We start from the raw sequence: 23,032 nt of genomic DNA, 5'->3' as shown, positions 1-23,032 counted from the left end.
TTTCATATAATTTATACGCTTACAAAAATACAATTTACTCCTCTTGTGAAAACATTACTGGTGAAAATATCCCAGGATGGATGCTAATTTCTACGCATGGCAAAAGAAACCAAAACATTCTCTTCCAAAACCACACAACACAATTAGATTTCCCAACTGAGCTTTCCGTCTCATTCCACTATGCTTCTAAAACCAAATAATTGCTTCCATGTTCAAGTCCAATCGAAATCCATGGCCCAAACTTTGTGGCCTTTGTTCCACATTGATTGTATTAATGCGAGGTTCCATTTCCATTCACTTGACCCCTTAGTCGAAACTACATCACCACCACTGTGGTGAGTGTTGTTAAAGCTAGAACGATTTAAATTCCTTGTTGAATACTAGTTGAGTAGAGAAAGATTCCAAATCTCATCAGTCATTTACAAATGGTCTTATGCATTGTTTCTTATCCTCTAATTTAATAACGCCATCCTTCCTTTCATTTGATTTTTGGAGGAAATTAAGATATGGTTGAGAAGAAGGTTAAATTCGGTTGGCAATGAGAAGGTGAGGATGAAAATGAACCGAAAGCAGAAAGAGGAATGATGGATACAAACAAGAATTTAAGTTTGAAAGTAAATGCGGAAAACAAATAGATAGGTACAAAAGAAAAAGAAAGAAATGCTAATTGAGGATAACGATGGGAGTGAGTATGCAGGTGGAGGATTCTTATTATTTTCGTTTCTTTGACATTTTATAAAAGTAAACTTAAGATTTAAGAAAATGGTATTCTTACATCAATCACTTTAGACACCAACATAATCCCAAAACAGCCCACACCCTCTTCCAAGCCCAACACCACGGATTATCAAACACACTTCCATACACATTAAAAGTCCAATTCCAAATGAGAACATCAACAAGTTCCCCCAATTTGATCAAATGAAATTTTAAGCTAATAATAAATATACCTTAACAAACAATTTCACAATCTACATGTATTGGTATTCACTTTTTTTAACTTTATGTTTCAATTTAAAAAAATGAATGACGGTGGTCACAAAATCAATTATGAATACATCATACAAAATTAAAAATTAACATATGAAAGAGTAGTTGGATTGAACATATCTAATAAAAACAATTTATCAACCAGAATGTATATTATATGCATCACAAACATAAAAAGGGTTAGTTTTCGGTAATCAACACAAAAATGTAAAAGTTTATTCTAATTTCAATATGATTAATTAAAGATGATGATAATTTTGAAGATCAATAACATGTTCAGAACATTTGACCCACATAACATATTTCAACAGGAATATATATTGGTTGTCCATACAAACTCAAAACGAAGGTAAAAAAAACAGTTGAAAATGAAAAAAAAAAAAAAAAAGGATTTTTTTCCAAAAAGATAGGCTTGTCTTCCTATATGATATGATGATAGAAATAGGGAACTAATTAGAACCTCTTCGCTTCAGAATTCACAAGGTTGTGTTGTTGGCGCATGAAAATTCAACAAAATGACTGCAATCTACAGCTTGTCCTCGAAATCGGAAAGTGGGGTCATTTGCTCCTTCAACCCCTTCCTCTTCCTGATATCAGCAACCAACTGCGCAGCTTGAGACCCACTTTCTAATGGATCTGAAGACATCATTTCCCAATGGTCAAACACACACTGTGGGAATGCCTGGCCAGAAGTTGCAGCTCTCAAAGTGCTCGAGAACCCAAATGATTCGATAACGGGGAGATATGCCTTAATGTTGTAAAGAGGTGTGCCAGGCCTCTGCATTTCCTCAAAGACGTGCCCACGCTTTTGATTAAGAACACTGTAGATACCACCAAGAGCTTGCTCGGGAGCCTGAATCTCCACTAGGTACACTGGCTCAAGAAGTCTTGGTTTGGCAGTCAGCTGAGAAGCGTAGATTACCCTCCTAGCAGTCGGAATCACTTGACCACCTCCTCTGTGGATGGCATCAGCGTGAAGCACCACATCACAAACTTCAAAACAGATGCCCCTCATGTTCTCTTCCGCCAATGCACCTTCTTTCGACGCCCATTGGAAACCAGCAACAACAGAATCCTTGATTTCATTCAGGTATTGAACTCCCTTACACATATCAACCACCATGTTAGGGCCGGTAGTCTCAGGACCAAAGCACCAAATCTTCTTAGCAAGATCTTTGTCCCATGCAAACTCCTCTGACAAAATTTTAGACCTAACTTTAGGATCATCTCGTGGTCCAATGCGGCCATCATCAATAGCCTCTGCCAGTCCATCCTCCATGGGTCGTGCTTCCATGTACAGTCGATTGTGCTTGTTAGGGGACTTGCTCATCACTGTGCGGCATGACCTCTCAAGTACGGTTTCACGGAAAGAGACAACAGGGTCAGATTTTATGATCTCAGCTCCACCCATGAAATCATCTTGCAAATCCTTCAAACAGATCTCAAGATGTAGTTCTCCAGCGCCAGCAACAATGTGCTCACCAGATTCCTCCATGGTACACACAACCATAGGGTCTGACTTGGCCAGACGTTTAAGTCCTTCCACAAGCTTGGGAAGATCAGAGGCCACCTTGCACTGAACGGCAACACGCACGACGGGAGATACAGAAAACTTCATGGCTCGAATTGGATGAGCATCGACTTCCTTTTCATTTGTCAGAGTGGCATTCTTAGTGATAAATTGATCCAGCCCAACCATGGCAACAGTGTTACCACAAGGCACATCCTCCACTGTTTCTTGCTTCTTTCCCATCCAAATGACAGTTCTCTGGACGCTCTTAACATACAAATCTTTTTTCTCACCAGGAACATAGTTGGGGCCCATGATTCTAACTTTCAAACCAGTTGAAACTTTCCCAGAGAACACACGTCCAAAGGCAAAGAACCTGCCCTTATCAGATGCTGGAATCATCTTTGATACATAAAGCATAAGAGGTCCCTCAGGATCACAATTCCTAATGGCACTAGCGTAAACATCATCTTGTGGACCTTCGTACAAATTCTCCACACGATACTTTTGAGCCTTGGCAGGGGATGGAAGATGAAAGATCATCATTTCCAAAAGAGCAGTACTTGCTGGTAGCCATGTTTGCATGACCCGCTTCATCAGTGGTTTGCCCATCAGATCCTTCTCATCAGACTTCATGACAACACCAAGCTTCTGCAACATGGGCCATAGCTTGTCCTTCCGATCGTTCATGCAAGTTGCAATGATCTGCTTGATAGGTTCGTAGCAGAACTGGACAAACCCACGCTTGCATGTTGGCGTGCCAGTGTTCTTGCTTGTCCACTTCTTGGTTGCAGGATCAAAGAAATTCTCACCCCAAAGTCTCTCCATCATCTTCGCCTCATCTACTCCAAACTTGGAGGCATACATCTTCGCAAAGTTAGTCAGGGTAAATGCCCAACCATGCAAACCAGCAGAGAAAGCAACTGTTCCTTTCTCCGGGTACACTTGAACATCGCCAAGAAGTGGATCCTCATATGTGGCCATAATCACATTGGCATTCTCAATGACCCTCTGGAATGTTTGATAAGCCTCTTCTCCATCCACTTGAAGTTCAAGGAAGCACCTATCCATCTTGTTAACGGTCAAGACGGGTCTAATCCTCTCTCCCAAAGCCTGACGGAGCACAGTCTCTGTTTGGACACAAACACCTTCGATGCAATCCACCACAACAAGGGCACCGTCAGTAATACGCAAAGCAGCTGTAACCTCCGACGAGAAGTCAACGTGCCCAGGTGAATCAATAAGATTGATAAGATACTCATTTCCGTGTCTCTCTCCCTTGTAACTTTTCAAGGATTCATCAGACATCTCATAGTAGAGGGAGATTCCAGTAGATTTAATGGTGATACCACGCTCTGCCTCATCTTGGCGAGTATCTGTCATTCGTACATCACCGGCAACTTCTTGTGCAATGATACCGGCAGCAGCCACAAGAGAATCTGTAAGAGTGGACTTCCCTGAAATGTGAAAAAATATGAAATGTAAGATTGAGAAAATGACCATCTATAATACATATAAGCAAATGATGACCAAATACGATGAGACAACCCACTAATTAAAAATCTGGTAATAGTATAGATAGAGCTACAGGCAACACAGGTCACTAAATATCAACAAGAAATTCCATTCCCAAGTCAACCACACCATATCATGTCTCTTGAAACAAAACCCAATTCATAAAATATAACATAAACTGATCGCCAAAGAAACCAACACTCGACGAATAGAATCTAAGCATGAAAATCTTACCATGATCAACATGAGCAATAACAGACATATTACGAATGTTATGCTTGTAGTCCATAATCCTACGAAGCTCTTCAGCCGTAAACTTCACCTGAGAACCCACGAAAACAAAAACGCAAAAAGTTACATCGAGACAGAATCAAAATTACAAAAGAGCAACTAGCTTAAAAATGGGAAAGAAGAAACTAACCATCTTGACAAGTCTTCAAATTTCAGAATATTCCGAAATTAAGATTGTTGTTAGGCTGTGAAAGATAAAACCCAAATGGTAAAACAATCAAATGGAGCAAGAAAGCAAGCAACACAAATCTAAAGAACTAGTCTGAATCATAAATTTAGGACAATTCAATTGAGAGAAGGAACATAATTATTAAGTAAGGAAAGAGAGAATTGAGATACCTGTAAGAAGAAAGAAGAAATGGAGGGAGAGGAAAGGAAGGGAAAGGAAGGCGCCTCCGTTAAGCCTCTACGAAGAAGTAAAGGCGAAGAAAGGAGAAGCGAAGTGGGATAGAGGCAGAAGAAAGGAAGGGGGAAAATGGGATGTATTTATATGTTGCTTGGGAAAAGAAATGTAGTGTTCCGTTAGGGTAGGGTTTGGTAGTTGGGCCTTGAAGGTGTGTTTTTGGGCCATTTAGTTACATTATGGACTCTATTTTCCATTTTATCATTTCTGTTTTGCACAAAGAGTGGAAGTTGTTCCTTTCTTGCTCATTTGGTACGGAGCTACGGATGTATTCTTTGCATCTTTCTTCCGTTACATATTACCCAAATTCTAACAACAAATATACTTTCTAAAAAATTACTTTCTTTTTTGTTTTCTAAATTATAAGTTACAAAGTAGATAAGAAGACTACATTTTTAGATTTTTAGGTCCTACAATGTTTGAGTAATTTTTTTTAAAAAAAATCAAATAGTTACCAAACGAAACTTAAAACTTACTTCTTTTATCTTTGTTAATTTTTAAATTTCAATTTTATTTTTTATAGTATCGAAAAAAAGTAGATCACGACAAAAAATTGGATAAAAAGTAGAACCTATAAACTTAATTTAAAAAGAAAAAAAAAACAAAAAGCGTACATTTTGAAATGTTTATTATATTATTTTAGCACAAGATGATAGATTCAATTTTCGAATTCAAGTGAGGGAGTGTTGCCAGTCAGATTTTGAATTTACGTTGTATAGGCTTGAAGGAAGGAAGTAAAATAAGTGCACTTAAATTACTCGTCTATAAAAAACTTATGTCCAACGAAATTTGAGACCACTCACCAAAATTGTAGTTAGTGTCATAATGTAAGTGGATATATCTTTGTATTAGCCAAGAAGATTATGATTCAAATCTTATTACCCATATTAAAAAAAATGAAAATTAAATTGAATTCTCATGTTTACTTCAATAGTTTTGGTTGCAAAATAATAAAAAAATGAATTTGTGTTCCATACTATATTACTAAAACATAAAACTAAATTATTTACTAAATATTAGTTTCAATATTAACAATTATTAATTAATTTATCAAACATGTGTTTATAACAAAATAAAAAAATAAAAAAATTAGGGTTTTAAGTTTAGTTTTTAATTTGATTCATAGGTTTTGAGATTTACACTTTCAACCTCAAATTATTATAAATACTAACTTCAATCTTTTTAGATTAATGTCTATTAATTAATTTAAACTAAAACTAATTTAATTTCCCTATCTTTCCACTGTACACTTATTTGAGCTTCCTTTGATATTTGGGCGTGGTGGTCTTGTTTATCATCAATTTAAAAACAAAGTGAACAATAACATAATTCTCAAATATCAATCCTTCCACCCCAATAACGAAAACATTGAACCAACGGAGAAATGAATCCAATCCCTCTCGAAGAACAGATATCTATAAAGTAATCCAAACCAAAACCTGATACAATTTAGGATCCTCACTAGAAAAAAATTGGCCTTGGAGGAAGGAAGAAAATAAAAGGTCCCAACCTCGTTCTTCCAAAAACTGGAATGTTTGTTATACAACAAGTGCCTAATTTATCTTTTCCAGTTTCAAATGAATGGGGAAGAAAACTGTAAAAAGCTTCAGAAACACCCCAAAATGAAACAAAGCAAGATGAATTCAACATAGGAGAAACAAGCTATTTGGATTTCTTGAGAAGATTAGAGGTTTGAAACTCAGCATCATCTCTGATAAAACTCCACCAAATATAGGTGAGAGGGATGGTAGTGGCATGCCAGAGAGCATGAGCATCTACAAAGCCTTTATATGGTGGAAAATCATAGATTTCCAGTAGTAGGGCTAAGCCACCTCCCACAACCACTGTCCACAGTTTCCAGCGAGAAGGATGATGAGTTACACCAGCCCAGATTGCCCATATTAGAAGTTGAGAAACCCCCATGGTAACACAAACAATCATGTTCCACCCTGCAAAATGTCAAAAGATTTTGGTTATTTGTAGTGAATCTATCAGACATAATTCCAAATTGGAAGACAGTTCAGGTTGATGGAAACTAAAAATGTTAGACTCGTTTAGTAACCATTTCGTTTTAGTTCTTATTTCTAGCCAATTCCAAAATCCAAAAACAAGTTTATAAAAACTACTTTTTTTAGTTCTCAAAACTTGATGGGAAAAAAATTTAGGGGTGGAAGATGGTGTTTAGAAGCTTAATTTCAAACACTAACTAAAAACAAAATGGTTACCAAATAGCCTTGCAAATATGGTGATAACCAAACAGCCTTACCAAATAAGACGACATTAATTATAAGTCCCACCCCCCCACACACACACTAAGATTAGGGTCACTCCCAAAATTGACGGTTGTAATTTCAATTTTATTTCTAATAAGTTTCTGAAAACTACTAAACTTCCAATGTTGTGTCTAGTAGATCTATAAATTTTAAAAAATTCACAACATTCAAGGACTAACTTTGTAAGTTTGAAAGTTTAGGAACAAAACAGACACAAACATCAATAACTAAATTTGGTTACTAATTTGAAATTTAACCAGCAAACGTTTGAAAATGTTTAGATATATTTCCACTTTGAGGAGTCTGCCCTTAAGCTATACCTAGTCCCGGATACAGAACACAGCGACAGTAACAGGCACGCCAGGAGAAAATGAAAAGTCAATAATAAAGGGAGTATGAGGACTTCTCACCACCAAGCATGGGGCCATTTTCTTTGAATGTGGAGAAACAATTTTAGAAGAATAACTTGCATGAAGAAGAAATGATGAGGTAATGTGATAAACTAAATGAAAGGCTTATGAGATTTGTATCACGGCATTGCTATATTTGTTCATATCTTGGAGGCCTAGCAATGTGAGGAGGTAAAAAGGAGTAATAGTTACCATAATCCAGTTCGTAGAAGTTGATGTATAAGATATGTGTAAGGGCAAAAGCAAGCAAAGGAGCTGCAACCATGACTCTGGTAGCCTCATGTCTCACATTAAAACTTCTTAGAATCGCCAGAATGAGTGAAAACCCAAGCACTGCCACAGCAGATGAGTAATCTAATTTCTCGGTCAAATCCACGTCACTGCACTTCAATGACACATATTAACAATCAGGGCATGCTACCAAATTCAGAAATTAATTTTGAAATATGGCATATAATGAGTTTCCTTGCAATCTTCTAAATACTATTGAAAAAACAACAAATTCTGGAGCCAAAGATATAAACGTATGATTTTGCAGTAATTCATGAAGACAAAATTAAAAAGCTCACCGACTATGGAAAACAGCACTCCAAAACCAAGAGTTCATTGAAAAGAGTGCATAAATGTGCCACAAACTGGCAAATTCATAGTATGCCTTCTTGTCTTGTCTCAAAGGTAATTTGTAATATAGAAGGATAAAAAAGGACAGCCAGCCATGAAAATGCATTGAAAGGTTGAGGGCAGAGAATGCAACAGAAACAGGTTCCTGAGCAAACAATCCACAACAATAATAAAAAATATGAATAGGTATCATTACAATTCCAAATGCGCTATGCAGTGGTAATTTGATAAAACAAACCTGGATCCCATAAATACGCTTGAAAGGCCATTTACCATGATATTTAACAGGATCATAACCAAGTGCTTCTCTTTCACCCTCTCGTTTGACCATGCAATGGTAACGGCAATCACTCTGGCAGTCCCATTGTTTCCACCTTAAGTAAAGTGGTTCTTGCATATACCAAGGCTGACCAACAGAAACACCATCCGAAGAGAATTTGCACTGAGGAAAGCATTGCTGATCAATGCATCCTATTTCTTCACAGTGTTTAACACAAGTTCTGAAGCAAAAACAAATAACAACATTATTTCACTGTTCAATGATATTTATTAATGTGAAATTATGAAATTGAGACCACATAATAGATAATTGAAATAGCATGATCAAAGAAACAAAAAAGCACTGTACTTCTAAACTTAGGGTGGCACCATTAAATGCAATTGAATGAATCACTGAAATAACTAAAGAGATACTGTCAGTCAATAAACACAACGATGAGCAATATTTTAGGAACAAACAAACACAAAACTGCTGAATCTAACCTCCATGCACAAGAAGGAACTAAAAGAAACCTTTGGTGCACAAAAATTAGTCACTGAACAGATAAGATTGCATACCAAGTCAATGAAACACTAAGAAAGAAGCTGGTTCAAACATTGCCTTTTATTAGTCAGTCCCCTAATAAACTAGACTACGAAAAGAGAGCTATTAAAACTCAATGACATTAGCTTAGCATTACTTAAATTTCTTTATACAAGGTGAAAAAAATTGGAGCACGCAACATAAATTATGATCACTGAATGCAAAACAAATGCCAAGATTACAATTGGGGGGGCGAGGAGATCTAGATCATCTATGTACAGAATGTTGAGGTCCCTGGCTTCACTATTGTGAATAAAAATGAAGAATATGCAAAGAAATCTTAGACAAAAGGAGTACCTGTAGTGTGGGTCAATATCTCCTGCACTAGCATTCAACCCTTTCACGAACCATGCAAACACCACTAGCAAGGCAAACCGATAGCACTCCCTCATCTGTTTGAACAGAGATTAGAGATATCCAAATGGCTTCCAGTGTTAAGCAAGAACAATAACTTAGGTGTTGTTTGATAACCATTTGCCTTTTGGCTTCGTTGGCTTGAAGCCTTGAACGAACAAAATACTTTTTGAAGATAGTTTACTGATCCTAGCTCTTTTTGTCATAATCTTCAGCTTTACGCATGTCATAACTACAACCAATTCTTTTGTAATTACCCAATTGTGTGATACCGAACTTTTTCTCTAATTAGATCTTTTTGGGATGGTTCTCTCTTTCTATGCCCCGAAGTTGTATCTCTCTTTCGATCAAATTCATATGTTCCCCATAAAAAATGCTTGTTTTCTCACAATTTACTGGTGTTAGTTTTCATCTTTCCCATGTAAACATTTAAATTCTTAGCCAAATTTCAAATTCCAAATTCCAAATTCAAGTTCTCAAAAATAGGTTCAGATTTTGAATACAGTCCAAACACAAGTAGGAAACCAATTGGTAGAAGTAGTGTGAATAATCCATTAAGTAAATAGTTATCAGCCGGAGCCTTAGAAAATATGTCGGGGAACAGGTAATTAACAACCACAACATTTAGGAAGGAACTCAATGATACTGTGGGCAACAATTCAGTTCAATTCAAGGCTCTTCCACACACATCGGAGTGTTAAGAAACCAAAGATCTATAACACTCCGAAGCTTATTCAGACCTCAACACAACAGAAAAGGAAAATGACGAATAAAGATAAAGATTGTTCCAGAAATATTAGGAGATGCGCAATCATCCATAAGATACAGAAATTGGGTTGACATAAAAACACCCATTTAAAAAGAAATGTAACACATCAATTCATCAATCACCAAATGAGTTCAGAATGAATCAGTGTAAGAGTGAGCTAGAAAAATAGCAGATTGGATCATTAGAGTAGAATTAAAGCAGGAACAGGAAGAAAAAAAAACTCGAGAGGAGGCGAAAAATGAGTTGTTTTCCTTTACCTTTTGGGGAAGGGAGAAGGAAAATCAGGCGTTGGGAGTGCAGATTGAAGCTGGAGCAATGGCAAAAAGAGTTGGGAAGCGCAGAGGAAGGAGAAATTGAGAGATTTGAATTGGATATGGGGAATTAGGAAGGAAGAAAGGTGGAAACCTAGGCAGCCAAACACTGGGGAATATGAATCTTTTCTCTTCCATTCCCATTTCTCTTCCCATTGTTTATTGTTTTCACTTTCTTCTTTTCTTTTTCTTTTTTTAAATAAATAATTGTTTCAATTTATGGAACTCATATTTTTCTTTAGATTTTTTTTTTTTATCTTTTACACCAATACTATTGTAGATAGACAGTGGTGGTTACTAGTATCATTATCGAAAAAGGGACCCTTTCGACATTTGTAATTTAAAAATACGTAATTTTATGAATGAAATGTCAAGAATTTTTATGATAAGATAGAGGTAGATTAAAATTTCAGAATTTTTAGTGTAAATCAATTTTTGGAATTGTTCATGTGGAAGGGTTGGAGTTGATTGGTACACTTAAGAACACTACCATAATGTTGATTAGTATACTTTTGAGATTAGATTTATTATAGCTATATAGTTTTGGAATAAGTTAGTTAGGATGTTGAGTTGAATTTGTGGCTATATGATGAAATTGTATATATTATTTTTGTAAATGATATGAAATGTTCGAGTTTAGAAACTGTATTTGATAAATCTCTTCGTTCATAACTATTTATGGAACTATTGTTGAGCCACCATATAGGAATTATGGGAGCACATAAACAAAAATATAATTAAATTATTTTAAAAAATATGAAATGACTTTTATGGTTTTTAAATGTCATAATAAAGTACATTCTTCACGTTTTTTAAATGTCATAAACAAGTACATTTTTATGGTTTTTCATTGTTATAAACAATCAATTTCTTGATAGTTTTTTCGTATCAAGTAAAGAACATTTATTGACAGTTATTAAATGTCATGAACACTCATACTTTTGACGATAGTTTTTAACTGTCATAAAAATTTGTATACTTAACGTTTATAAAACGTCAACATTCACTATTTTTTATGTTTTATTAACTGTCAAGAACTTCGACTTTCTTAATGCAGACTTCCATGATAGTTTTTAAACCGTCAAGAATAATAATTTCTAACACTTAAAAAACATTAAGAGAATCTGTTATTATAGTAGCGTATACTCAGATGTTCATAGACAAATCACACATATCGATGAATTAAACTCTTGTTGATATCTTTTTCTTTGGTTCATCGTTACGAATCATTTTTATTTGTTTATATTTTTAGATTATTAATTGATTCTTAAATTTTGAGTTTATTTTATTCATTTGATCTCTAGATTTCAAATTGTTACCCATTAAACTATGTGATTGGTTTCAATTTAGTCTCTAAATTTCAAATTTGATTTTTGTTTAGTCACTTTATTTCAATATATTTACATTTTTGGCTATGATTTTTCATTAAATATCACTTTCAGTCACTAGAGTTAATATCTGTTGATTAATTTGAAATAATTAAGAAGAGAATTCAGATTTTACTATTTTAATAGAGATGAAAAATAGTGTAAACTTATTTGATTATAAATATTTTAATTCTTTTCAATTAGTTAATAGATATTAACACAAATGACAAAGAATGAATATTTAGTGAAAATCAAAGTTAAAAGTCTAAAACTTGTGATGTAAGAAACCAAATTATAACAAAATTCAAATCTCAAAAACTACAATTAAAATCAAACTCAAAACTTAGAGGTAAATGTGTAATATTTTAAAACTTAGAGACAAGATAGAAACTATTATCAAAGTTAGGGAGTAATTCAACCTATATCAAATAAGACACATTATCATCTCAAATTATATCGTTCTTTAATTAATAATAATTTTTTATTTAAAGAAAGAATATTTATTTTAATTTTATGACAAAGATATCTTAGATTTTTTTAAAAAATGGACGACTATACGTAATTACAATATAAACATATGTTACAGCACTCCTCCTCAAGCTAGAGCAGATATGTTGATCATGTCCAGCTTGTTGCAAAAATAGCTTACTCTTGCTCCATTTACTGCTTTGGGAAGGATATCTTGCGAATAAAATGAAAATGCACTTCAATATGTTTAGTTTGTTCATGAAATACTAGGTTGGATGCAATGCGAAGAGCAGCTTGATTATCATATCATACTTTAGCCGACACAATAACACATAAGTCAATTTCATATAAAAGTTGGTGTATCCACACGATTTCACACGCAGATTGTGTCATAGCTCTATACTTTGATTGAGCACTCGAACATGACACTACATTTTGTTTCTTACTTTTCCACGACACTAAGCTGCTTCCAACAAAAACATAATATTCAGAGGTCGATCTTCTATCTTCTCCATATCCAACCCAATCAGCATCTGAAAAACATTCAACCCTTGTATGACTATGGATCTTTACATAAGATCCTTCGTCTAGTTGCAACTTTTAGATACACATAGGATTTGTTCTACTGTAACCTAATGATCCATAGTCGTGGAAGACATAAACTGACTCACCATACTTACAAAATAGGCAATGTTAAGTCGTGGCGTTGTTGAATAGTTCAACTTTCCAATTAATCTTTTATATCTCTTAGGATCTTTAAATAATTTCATTCCTTAGCAAGTTGCAAATTTGGTATGATTGGAGTACTACATTGTTTGACTCTTAGTTTACCTATCTTAAACAACAAATCAATCACATATTTTCGTTGGGATAGATAAATACCTTTCTTGCTTCTTGTTACTTCAATACTTAAGAAGTACTTCAATTGTCCTAAATCTTTGGTATGAAATTGACCTTGGAGGAAAGTTTTGAAAGAAGATACACCTAACACATCATTTTCAGTTATAACGATATCATCACATATACAACAAGCAAAGTAACACTATTGTCAGATCATCGATAACATACAAAATGATTAGACGTATTTTTCTTCATAACCAAAACATTCGAGTGTTTGACTGAACTTACCAAAATCATGCACAAGGATTTTGTTTCAGTCCATTTAAAAACTTTCGAATGCGACATAACTTATCACTCTTTCCCTAAGCAACAAACTTATTCTTAATGTCGAGTTGGTTCAAGGACCAACCCTGAATAACAACCATGGTAAGAAATAATTGAATCTAAGTTAACTTGGCAATAGAAGAGAATGTATCAGAATAATCAATCCTGTAGATTTGGGCATAACCTTTGGTAATGAGATGAGCTTTCAACTAAGTCATTGTTCCATTGAGATTGACCTTTATATCAAATACCGAGGATGAGATAAAACTTCTTTTCAGTCGAACGCGAAATCAAATCCCAAGTACCATTATCATTCAGAGCAATCATCTCCTCAACCATTGCACTACGCAACTGAGGATGAGATAAAAACTTAATGGAAAGAGTTAGGGATAGAAGTGGAATCAAGAGATGTAATAAAGGAATACATGAAAAAAGACAATTAGGTATAGGAAACAAACAAAGAAACAAGATAAGCACAAGTGTGTTCACCTTTGCGAAGGGCGATGGAAAGATTATCACTTGGTCCTAAATCAAATGGCAAAGAAGTTAGTGGTGGAGGACATGAGTCTGAAGGTTTCTGTGGAGGACGCTTAGAGTAGACATGACAAACAAGTAGGCCGAAAGGAAGAGCCATAGAGGAAGGTGGAGGGAAGGATGATATGGGAGAGGTAATCTCAAAGATAAAAAGATCACCATTCTCCCTGACTTGGACTTGACAATGGTTAACTGGGTAGAGTTTCAAAGGTCGTAACATTAGGAGATACAATATACTTGTTTAGATCAGGAAAATACAATGATGCCCTTTTTTAACATGCGAATAGCCTAAGAAAGTGCATTTCAAAGACTTTGGATCTAACTTAGTATAATGAAAATGAATATCCTAAACAAAAACATATAAAAAATCTCACCATTAAGGATAGAGGAAGGCATTCGATTAATCAGGAAGCAAGTAGTGGAAACAACATCAACCAAAAGGACTTCAGAACGTGCATTGTCTAAAATGATAAAGCTCGGGCTGTTTCAAGTAAGTGCTGTTCTTTCTTTCAACGATTCCATTTTAAAATGGAGTGTCTGCACAAGAGGATTGACAAATGATGTCATGATCACTTAAGTAAGAGCCAAATATATGAAAGAAATATTCACCAATATTATTAGTGTGCAAGGTTTTGAGAAAGACATTAAATTGAGTTTGAATTTTAGCATGAAAGGTACAAAAATGAGACAACAACTCTATGAGACCCGCTTCTAATTTGAGGATAAGAAGTAAAACCTGGCTAAGTGTTTTGAAATTTGAGTTTTGGTTAAGAAGTTTGCGTTTGAATCAATCTGCAGAAAGGATTAAGTGATAAAATCTTTTATGGTTAAATATAAGTTTTGTAATTTAGAAGTTAGTTCGCTAGGAAAGTTTTGAGAAAAGAAGGGTTTGCGGTAGGATCTATAAGTCTAAACGTTCACAAAGAGAAAGAGCCTTCGCGAGAAAGTTGGAAATCTGCGAGAAGAGTTATGCATCAAGACTCTTGAAAGTTGTGTTAAACGATTAAAACTATTTGGAGAATGGAAGTATGTCAAACATTTTTGTTGTTACAAATTGAACCTTTTAAGTTTGATAAGAAGTAGGTCACGAATTTGATCAACAATAGTTTTTTTATGTGCAATTTTATGTCATATGTGAAATTTAATTAAGCATGAATTCTAATTTATGTGTTGAATTATGCATTGTGATACATAGTACATTAACATTAGGCTAAAATTGAAGAGTGGGCAAAAAAAATTCATGTTTGAGAAATTTCGATTTTCATATCAACATCACAATGCATAATAATTCATCTTTCATAATACACAAGTTTTATAAATGTCCATTTTCATTGAAAACAATTAAAAAAAAACTGTTTCTTTTTTTAAAAAAAAACTTTCTTTCAAGAATATAGAATTATTTTTCATATTAATGTAGAATTTCCTCAAAATTTTTACTATAACTTTTAACTGAAAGCTTAAACTTCGTTATAAAAAATTCCCACAAATCATATTAGCCAAAATATCCGTTTACTTTCAAATTAAAGTGTGATTCATTGAAGAAAATTGTCTAAAAATTAGTATTATCAACCCATAAAGTAATTTTTGCTAAAGAATTTGGACATAAAAAAATTCAAATTGTAGTGAATTTCGTTTCTTTACCAATTTTGTCTTTTGAATATATTTTTGTCTTTTGAATACATATTTAAAAGATAAAAATATAATGTGTTAAATAAAAATGTTAATGGTATTAATAGTACCACTAGAAGAAAACTACCCTACAATGACAGTTATATATCTCAAAAAATGAATGGAAGAAAAAAAAACTGTCACGAAATATAAAATTTCGCGTTTTTGGCGGAAAAGACGGAATTTTTCGGAAAACACTTTTCGTGACAGTTATTAACTGTCATAGAATGTTAGGGTTAAAATTTTTTTCTTTTTTCCTTTTCTTTTCTTTTTCCTTTTTCTTTCTTTTCCCTATTTCCTTCTTCCTCCCCGTGCGTCCTTCCCCTTCTCCCCAGCCGCAACCGCCGCGCCTCTTCTCCTTCCTCCCGTACGCCGCGACGACTCCACCGTCTCCTTCTCCTTTCCTTCTCTTTTCTCTTTTCCTTCCGCCGTTCCCTTCCGTCTTTCTTTCCGCCGCAGCCCAGCCGCCCCATCCTTCCCCTTCTCTCCGTTCGCGAAGCAAAACCGCCACCGCTCCGCCGGTAAGCTTCTCTTCCTTATCTCTTTCTCTCTCTCTCTATGAAGTTCTTCATTGTCTCCATTGGATTGTTTCTTGATTTCAGTTTATCCCAATTTCATTGGATTGTTTCGACGGTAAGATCTTATCCTCATTTCCAAAAGAGATGTCATGGCTAGTGTCGATTTCTTTGCAATCTTTAAAATTATTTTCTTTGTTTTCAAGAATTTGTGTAGGTTGGTGATGAAACATTTTGGTAGCTTACAATGTGTTCGATGAAATGCCTCAATGAAGCATTTGGTTGATTTTTGATTGATTTTTGTTCGTTCGAATTAGGAAATCAAGGCCAAAGGAGATGTCATGGCTATGGGCTGAAGCTTTGAGAAAAAAAGAATGAAAAATGAAATGTGAGATCTTAAACTTTGTACTTTGCCTTAAGTTGTGTCAAACTAGTCAATAAAGTAACTTAACTACCAATTTGCCTTAAGTGCCGGGTTGTTGGGATTTGTTTGCTGTAATTTGTCTAGGGTTATGTGTGTTTGTGATGTGTTGTTAGTGAGTATGTTGAATTTTGTGTTCGAGCTTCCAGATGTGAAACATTTTGGTAGCTTACAATGTGTTTGATGAAATGCCTCAATGAAGCATTTGGTTGATTTTTGATTGATTTTTGTTCGTTCGAATTAGGAAATCAAGGCCAAAGGAGATGTCATGGCTATGGGCTGAAGCTTTGAGAAAAAAAGAATGAAAAATGAAATGTGAGATCTTAAACTTTGTACTTTGCCTTAAGTTGTGTCAAACTAGTCAATAAAGTAACTTAACTACCAATTTGCCTTAAGTGCCGGGTTGTTGGGATTTGTTTGTTGTAATTTGTCTAGGGTTGTAACGCCCCAAACTTGAAGGAAAATTATTTTGAGAGAATTATTTCGATTTGTTCAAGATTTTTTTTTTTAAAATATGTTGAAGGGGAGAAAGAAGATTTGAAAATGTATTAATATAATTAAATATATATATATGTATTTAATTATATTTTTATTATTATATATATTTTACATTTTATTAAATAAAAGAAAAGAAAATGAAAAAAAATTTACTTTCTTCTTCCTCCCGTACGCCCATCCCTCTCTTCTCTCCGTTCGCGCAGCAACCGCCGCCGATCATCTCCATCTTTTTCTTCTCCTCTCCGCTCCTTCCAGACCCAACCTCACCGTCGCGTCTCCCCTACTGAAGCCGAACGCCCGATCTGCCGTCTCCATCTCCGTTCGCGAAGCAGGACCGCGTCGTTGCTCTTCCGCCGCTGCCCGGTCCAGATCTGCGTCGTAGCCCAGCAACCGCCACCCCTATTTCCTTCTTCCGCCGTGCGTCGCGACTTCCATTTTCTTTCCGCCGCAGCCAGCCGCCCCATCCGTTCGCACAGCAACCGCCGTCGGCCATCTCCATCTTCTCTTTTCCTCTCCGTTCCGTCCAAACCCAGCCGGACGTCGCTGCATCCGTCGGCCGCCATCTCTGTTCGCGAAGCAAGGCCGCCGCGTGAACCTGTAACCGCCGGCTGTCTCCCCTCTCCTTTCTCCTCTGTTTTCAGCCCAGCCGCCGTCGATTCATTCTCCTCCGTTGTCTGCACTGCCGCGCGACTCTCCGACCATCTGTATACGGTCTCTCCGTCGCACGTCATCTCTTTCGCAAAGCCACTGCTCGATTTCTTTCGCGAAGATTTGGGTAAGTTGCAAAAAGATTCACATTGGGTTGAATTTAAATGACTTGATGCGTTGAAGGGAATTATTGAGAAATTGTCTTAATGTTTAGGTTCGTTCTTCATAGACTTCAACGTGGTTAAGGAGCTTAACAAATTTGAAGGTAAGGGGTTTTCTACTGGACTCACTTATGATTGTGAATTGTATGTCTGAATGATTATCTTTGACTGAGTAAAGATGTTGAGATGATACTTATGAATGTACACTGTGGATTGACTGAAAATATATATATATGCATAGGAATTGAAGTAGACTTAATGTTGAATGCATATTGTGATTGTCATGGAATATATATATATGTGTGTGGATGTGGACAGGACGAAAATTGTAGATTATGCTTGTATGAGATGCAGATGCGATCTTGTGATTGTCGTTTAGATTGGGTGTCGTTACGCTAAAGTATGACTGTGTGCTGGTGATCTGAGGGGTGTATTGACTGATGTATTAGTATGTTATTGACAGACATATGACCTAAGTGAGATAAGTTGACTGTTAGGACGTTGAGAGAAAGAACTCTATGTTTTGAAGTATCTGAAAGATGGGTTGAATGGAATGAGGGGATAAATTGTTAGGTTGTATTGGGATGTGTGCCTTGTAGGTGTCCCACGGGATCACCAATTTATTTTGCACCTTCGGGAGCATTTGACTGATATGTGTTTCTGCAGAACACTAGACTGATATGAACGTCCCTCTGGGCGTTAGACTGATATGTACGTCCCTCGGGGCGTTAGACTGATATGTACGTCCTTCGGGGCGTTAGACTGAAATGTGTATCCTACGGGATCACAAGACTGCGACTGTACAGGGTGTCCCAATAGAACTTTAACAATTTATTTTCCCCTGACGAGACCAGTAGAGGGTCTCTTACTGAGTATTTAAAATACTCACCCTTCTTATGTTTAATTTTCAGGAAAAGGTAATAAAGGTGGCAAACCGGCGAGGGGCAGGAAGGAAGCGTGATTGCCATAGGAAACGTGTAATTGCTTCCGCTTAATTAAGATTGATTTGAAATTTAGTTTACAAACGTTTGTTGCAAACAGTATTATTTTATGTTTTCTTGAATGTTTAAAAATCAGGCCTGACTTGAAGATGTTTTTTTTTAAAATTGCTTATGTTTTGTTTTACATTAATCAAAGTCTTTTATTTTGTTAAAAATTAACGATCTCGACTTACTTAGAAAAGTTGGGTCGTTACAAGGGTTATGTGTGTTTGTGATGTGTTGTTAGTGAGTATGTTGAATTTTGTGTTCGAGCTTCCAGATGTGAAGTATATAAAATGTTATTTGTAATTGTTTTAAACTTGAAACGCCTTTGATATTTGTTATTCTCTTGTGTCATTACGATTATGTTTCAGGACATCTACTGATTAAAATCATGAGACCTCATGCATACGTGTATACGCATAGTTATATATATTTAAAAGTTATGATTTTGGTAATCATCATCATGGGTAAAGTTTCAGTAGTGGTTTACATGACACCAAGAGTTAAGATTAAAGAGAAAACGAGTGAGTTGTACACTTATAGAATGGTATTACTTTGGTTTAAGGACTTGTGAATGATCTATATGTTTTCTTTGTAAGAAGGATAACAAGGTGGAGTCGAGGTCCAGCAAGGGTGCAACACTGAATGAGCTGGTTGAGCTCAAAGGTTGTTCTTCCAGCCTATTTTTCGAGGTTAGAACCTTTTCATTGCACTGTCGTAATCTGGAATTTTTAAGGTACAATGTTTTCTAATTTTTATTTTTAATTAGATATAGGATGATAACATTTTGGTTTTATTCTTGTTGGTGTATAACTTATAAGGATGTTTTAACTATCCTTTTGCTTTTCATTATATTACTTTCCTATATGGCCTTCTCATCATGTTTGTACATTGCGATCATATTTTTTCACTCATTGATATTTTTTTCTCTAATTCCAGTGCAGAAAACATAAAGATCTTTATCTATGTATGGCAAAGTGCCCTAGTGGGCCATCTGTGAAGTTTTTAGTTAATGCCATTTGTTTTCTCTATTGTTGATGACCATATCTGGTTCTGAAATTACCAGGTATGCTTTATTTATTTCCTACTTGCTACAGAATTTAATACTAACCATGATCATGCTTTATTTATAACCATCACTCCGTTAGCAACACCACTTGAGGAACAATGCGTGTTTTTAGTGAAGTACGTTAAGGTATATATAGATAAATGTCAGAAGTGTCGTTCTTAAGATATGAGGCATACAATCGTCATTAGGAAAGGAATTTGGCATGGCAAAAAATTAATTGATTTGAAGAGTTTGAGATTAAGCAGATTTTGGGGAATAGTTTTTAGGAGTCCTAGTTGGGGATCTTGCTATTTTTCTTTCTTATGTCAATGATTTCATTGTTTTTCTAGTTCACTGTATACATTTCCATATAATTGATTGTTATCCTTTAAACTTACATGTTCAATTTTCCATCAACTGTTGGTATGAGAACCCACTTTATGTATCGCCAAACCAGGTTAGATTGATTGTCCAACTTTTTGATCATTTGGGATTACACTTCTTCACACTATTATTTAATGATCGTTTGCCTAATGTAGTCCTCATGTGCTTCTTTTCATTTCATGGAATCAAGTGTTGAAGTTCTTGTTTGTGTTCTGTATTTTGTTGAGACATTGATTTAGTTACTCATTGACTGTACGTATGTGTTATGGATACTTATATTCATGTTGTCTTTGTAGGTTCAACTGGAGTCGACAACTTCATGAGTTTTCTTTCAAAGAACATTTCCAGAGACGAACATTCTCGGTTGGTCATTTATGCTAAAATCTTGTTAGATGTATTCTAATGCTATTTAAAATATTTTTTGATTAAGGGCTAGTATTTCGTACATGTGGATTATTGAAACTTGTATTAAGATGTACAAATATTATAAATCGTATTATAGTGTATATATATTAAAGTGTTGGCTATTTTTTTGTACATTGGTGTGAAACTTGTATAATTTCAAATTTGTCATTCTCAGCTACATTATTGTCATTCTAATGGTTCGTGTAATGATGGAGTTGCAATATATTTGACTGGAAAAAAATGTCGTCACTAGCAAAACAATGACATTTAATGTTATCGAAAAACTGTCACGATTGCACAATCGTTGACTGGAAAAAAATGTCGTCAATAACTAAACAATGACATTTTTACAAAAAAAAACTGTCGCGAAAAACATATTCATGACAATTAATACATGTCACGATAATAGAATTCGTGACAATTATTTAACTGTCGTTAATAAAGAAATGATGATAGTTATTGAATGTCATAAAATAAATTATGACAGTTATTGAATGTCGTTGAATGTTGATTAACGACATTTATTTCATGTCATAAAATAACCTATTGCGACAGTTTTCAAAAACTGTCGTCGAAGGCCTTTCCATGACTCCCGCTTCTATGACTGAAAATAACTGTCGCGAAATCCGTTCGCGACAGTAAATAACTGTCGTCGTAGACCACTTTTGTACTAGTGAGTTCAGCTGTGTTCATTAATTGAGAACACGAATTTTAGAAAAAATTATTAGTAAGGATACTTTATCTAGAAAACGTTATCAAAGAATGTAAAAATAAATTTGTACAACCTAATAATTATATTTTATGTTTCTTGTAAAACTCTTTTTTTAAAAATCTTTATCTTGAAAAGCAAAATAATAATAATAATAAACTCCATCTTTTTTAATAATTTGTCTTATGTTTTTTAATTCAGTTACTAAATATGATATTTGGTGGAAGTAGATGTTTGGTTCTTCATGAAAATCAAGAAGTAGTAGTAATTAAACTTCCTCCTAAAAACATTTTTCTGATATGTTATGAATGACGAAAAACTAATTAAACAGGTCATCAATACTAGTACTCATCCTCATAATGGATTCACAGTAACTAGTAATGATACTAACAGTATTTACAAATTCACAATGTAAGCTACTTATGACGTTAGAGTTATTACTGAAAGACCAAGAGAGGATAGAACATACATCCTTTGACAATAGACATTGTATTAGACAGTTAGCGTACTTTCGGCTAATCCATGAATCCGACTTATGTTTTCGTCAAAAAGTATAGGAATGGATAGAAGATGTTTCACCATTATATGTCATTTACTGAAGATGACTGATAGATTAGTCAAAATGAAAGTTATAGATGTCAAAGAGATAACTGTCATGTTTCTGCATATATTAGCGCATGACGTGAAGAATTAGAGATGATTCAAAGAAAATTCATATGGTTTGGTGAGACAATTTCTAGGCTTTTCAACCTCGTCTTGTTGGCTATTTTACGCCTTACATGACGAGGTTATTGAAAAACCTCAGCTAGTACCAAACTCATGTATGGATCTGTGGTGGAAGTGGTTTGAGGTAAGTATCAATTGTATGGACGTTAGTTACACGTGTCTACATATGTGTATGAATAATCATAATTTTATTATACCGCAAAATTGTCTAGGTGCATTAGATGGCACATACATCAAGGTAAATGTCATTGCAATTGATCGTCAAAGGTATATGACATAGAAGGGCAAAGTTTGAGACAAACGTACTTGGTGTTTGTGATACGAAAGGCGATCGATGTTGTGTTTTTTTTAGTTGGTGGGAAAGATCAATAGTCGATTCTCAAATCCTTAAAGATGCAATAGTTTATATTCGCAGGATGAGTTTTGAAATAGTCGAGTTCTAAACAATGTATTACTACCTATGTGATGTTGGGTATCCAAACGCTGAGGATTTATTGGCTCCATACAGAGGAGAAAGATATCATCTTTTAGAGTGGCATGGTGGAGGTAATGTACCAACAACAGCAAGGGAGTTCTTCAATATGAAACATTCTTCTACTCGAAATGTCATCGAAAGAGCGCTCAGGTTGTTGAACGACTGTTGGGTAATCCGTAGAGAGTCATACTACCCAGTCCAAATCCAATGTCGCAATAATGGCTTTGTTGTCTCCTACACAATCTTATAAACAGGGAGATGACTAAAACAATGAAATCCCCAACGATTTGGATGAAGATGATTCCACCTGCGCTACAACTGTGGGTGACAAGATTAATTATATCGAGACCTCAAACGAATGGAGTCAATGGAGGGATGAATTGGCTCATTAGATGTTCAATGATTGAGAGTTACATAATCAGTAGAACTCTTATGGTTATTTAACTATTGTAAACGCATAGGGTTTTTTTCTCATTTGTTTTTAATTGCTAATGTTTTGTAAGATGTATGCAATAGTAACGGGCAATTCATGTATGCTTATGTTATGAT

General features: G+C 34.9%; 1 protein-coding gene and 2 long non-coding RNA genes across 7 annotated transcripts; 1 reads left to right on the top strand and 2 right to left on the bottom strand.

Moving 5' to 3' along the window:
- Window positions 1-1,186: 1,186 nt before the first annotated feature.
- On the bottom strand, window positions 1,187-4,783 carry LOC101218226. The gene is made up of 4 exons (XR_969743.2): window positions 4,646-4,783; window positions 4,437-4,491; window positions 4,250-4,337; window positions 1,187-3,957 (listed from the first exon to the last, which is right to left on the bottom strand). It is a non-coding gene; the product is annotated as an elongation factor 2 (long non-coding RNA).
- A 1,294-nt stretch (window positions 4,784-6,077) lies between these two features.
- On the bottom strand, window positions 6,078-10,501 carry LOC101218465 (post-GPI attachment to proteins factor 3). Its single transcript, XM_004143133.3, has 6 exons — window positions 10,256-10,501; window positions 9,173-9,267; window positions 8,252-8,513; window positions 7,962-8,158; window positions 7,585-7,772; window positions 6,078-6,658 (listed from the first exon to the last, which is right to left on the bottom strand). Exons 2-6 carry the CDS (start codon window positions 9,265-9,267, stop codon window positions 6,372-6,374), a joined length of 1,029 nt encoding a protein of 342 aa, XP_004143181.1. The 5' UTR covers window positions 10,256-10,501; the 3' UTR covers window positions 6,078-6,371.
- Window positions 10,502-15,685: 5,184 nt separating this feature from the next.
- Window positions 15,686-20,705, top strand: LOC116404346. 5 transcript variants are annotated; one of them, XR_004217184.1, is made up of 6 exons: window positions 15,686-16,031; window positions 16,343-16,413; window positions 16,691-16,761; window positions 19,339-19,428; window positions 19,676-19,802; window positions 20,465-20,705. It is a non-coding gene; the product is annotated as an uncharacterized LOC116404346 (long non-coding RNA). The 5 variants fall into 5 exon arrangements; XR_004217183.1 differs by lacking the exons at window positions 15,686-16,031; window positions 16,343-16,413; window positions 16,691-16,761 and adding exons at window positions 17,680-17,719; window positions 17,807-17,857; window positions 18,665-18,730; XR_004217186.1 differs by lacking the exons at window positions 15,686-16,031; window positions 16,343-16,413; window positions 16,691-16,761 and adding exons at window positions 17,705-17,719; window positions 17,807-17,857; window positions 18,665-18,670.
- The last annotated feature ends 2,327 nt before the right edge of the window (window positions 20,706-23,032 follow it).

This window comes from Cucumis sativus, chromosome 6 (genome assembly GCF_000004075.3).
Source record: "Cucumis sativus cultivar 9930 chromosome 6, Cucumber_9930_V3, whole genome shotgun sequence".
Taxonomy (NCBI): Eukaryota; Viridiplantae; Streptophyta; class Magnoliopsida; order Cucurbitales; family Cucurbitaceae; genus Cucumis; species Cucumis sativus.
This window is presented reverse-complemented; position numbering and strand designations above follow the sequence as displayed.

Excerpts from the sequence above, each read along its gene's own strand:
- LOC101218465 (XM_004143133.3), bottom strand. The coding sequence starts at position 9,267 with ATGAGGGAGTGCTATCGGTTTGCCTTGCTAGTGGTGTTTGCATGGTTC. Across the intron at positions 8,514-9,172 it reads GATATTGACCCACACTACAG|AACTTGTGTTAAACACTGTG; the intron begins GTACTCCTTTTG and ends TTTTTGCTTCAG. Across the intron at positions 6,659-7,584 it reads CTTCTACGAACTGGATTATG|GGTGGAACATGATTGTTTGT; the intron begins GTAACTATTACT and ends GACATTTTGCAG.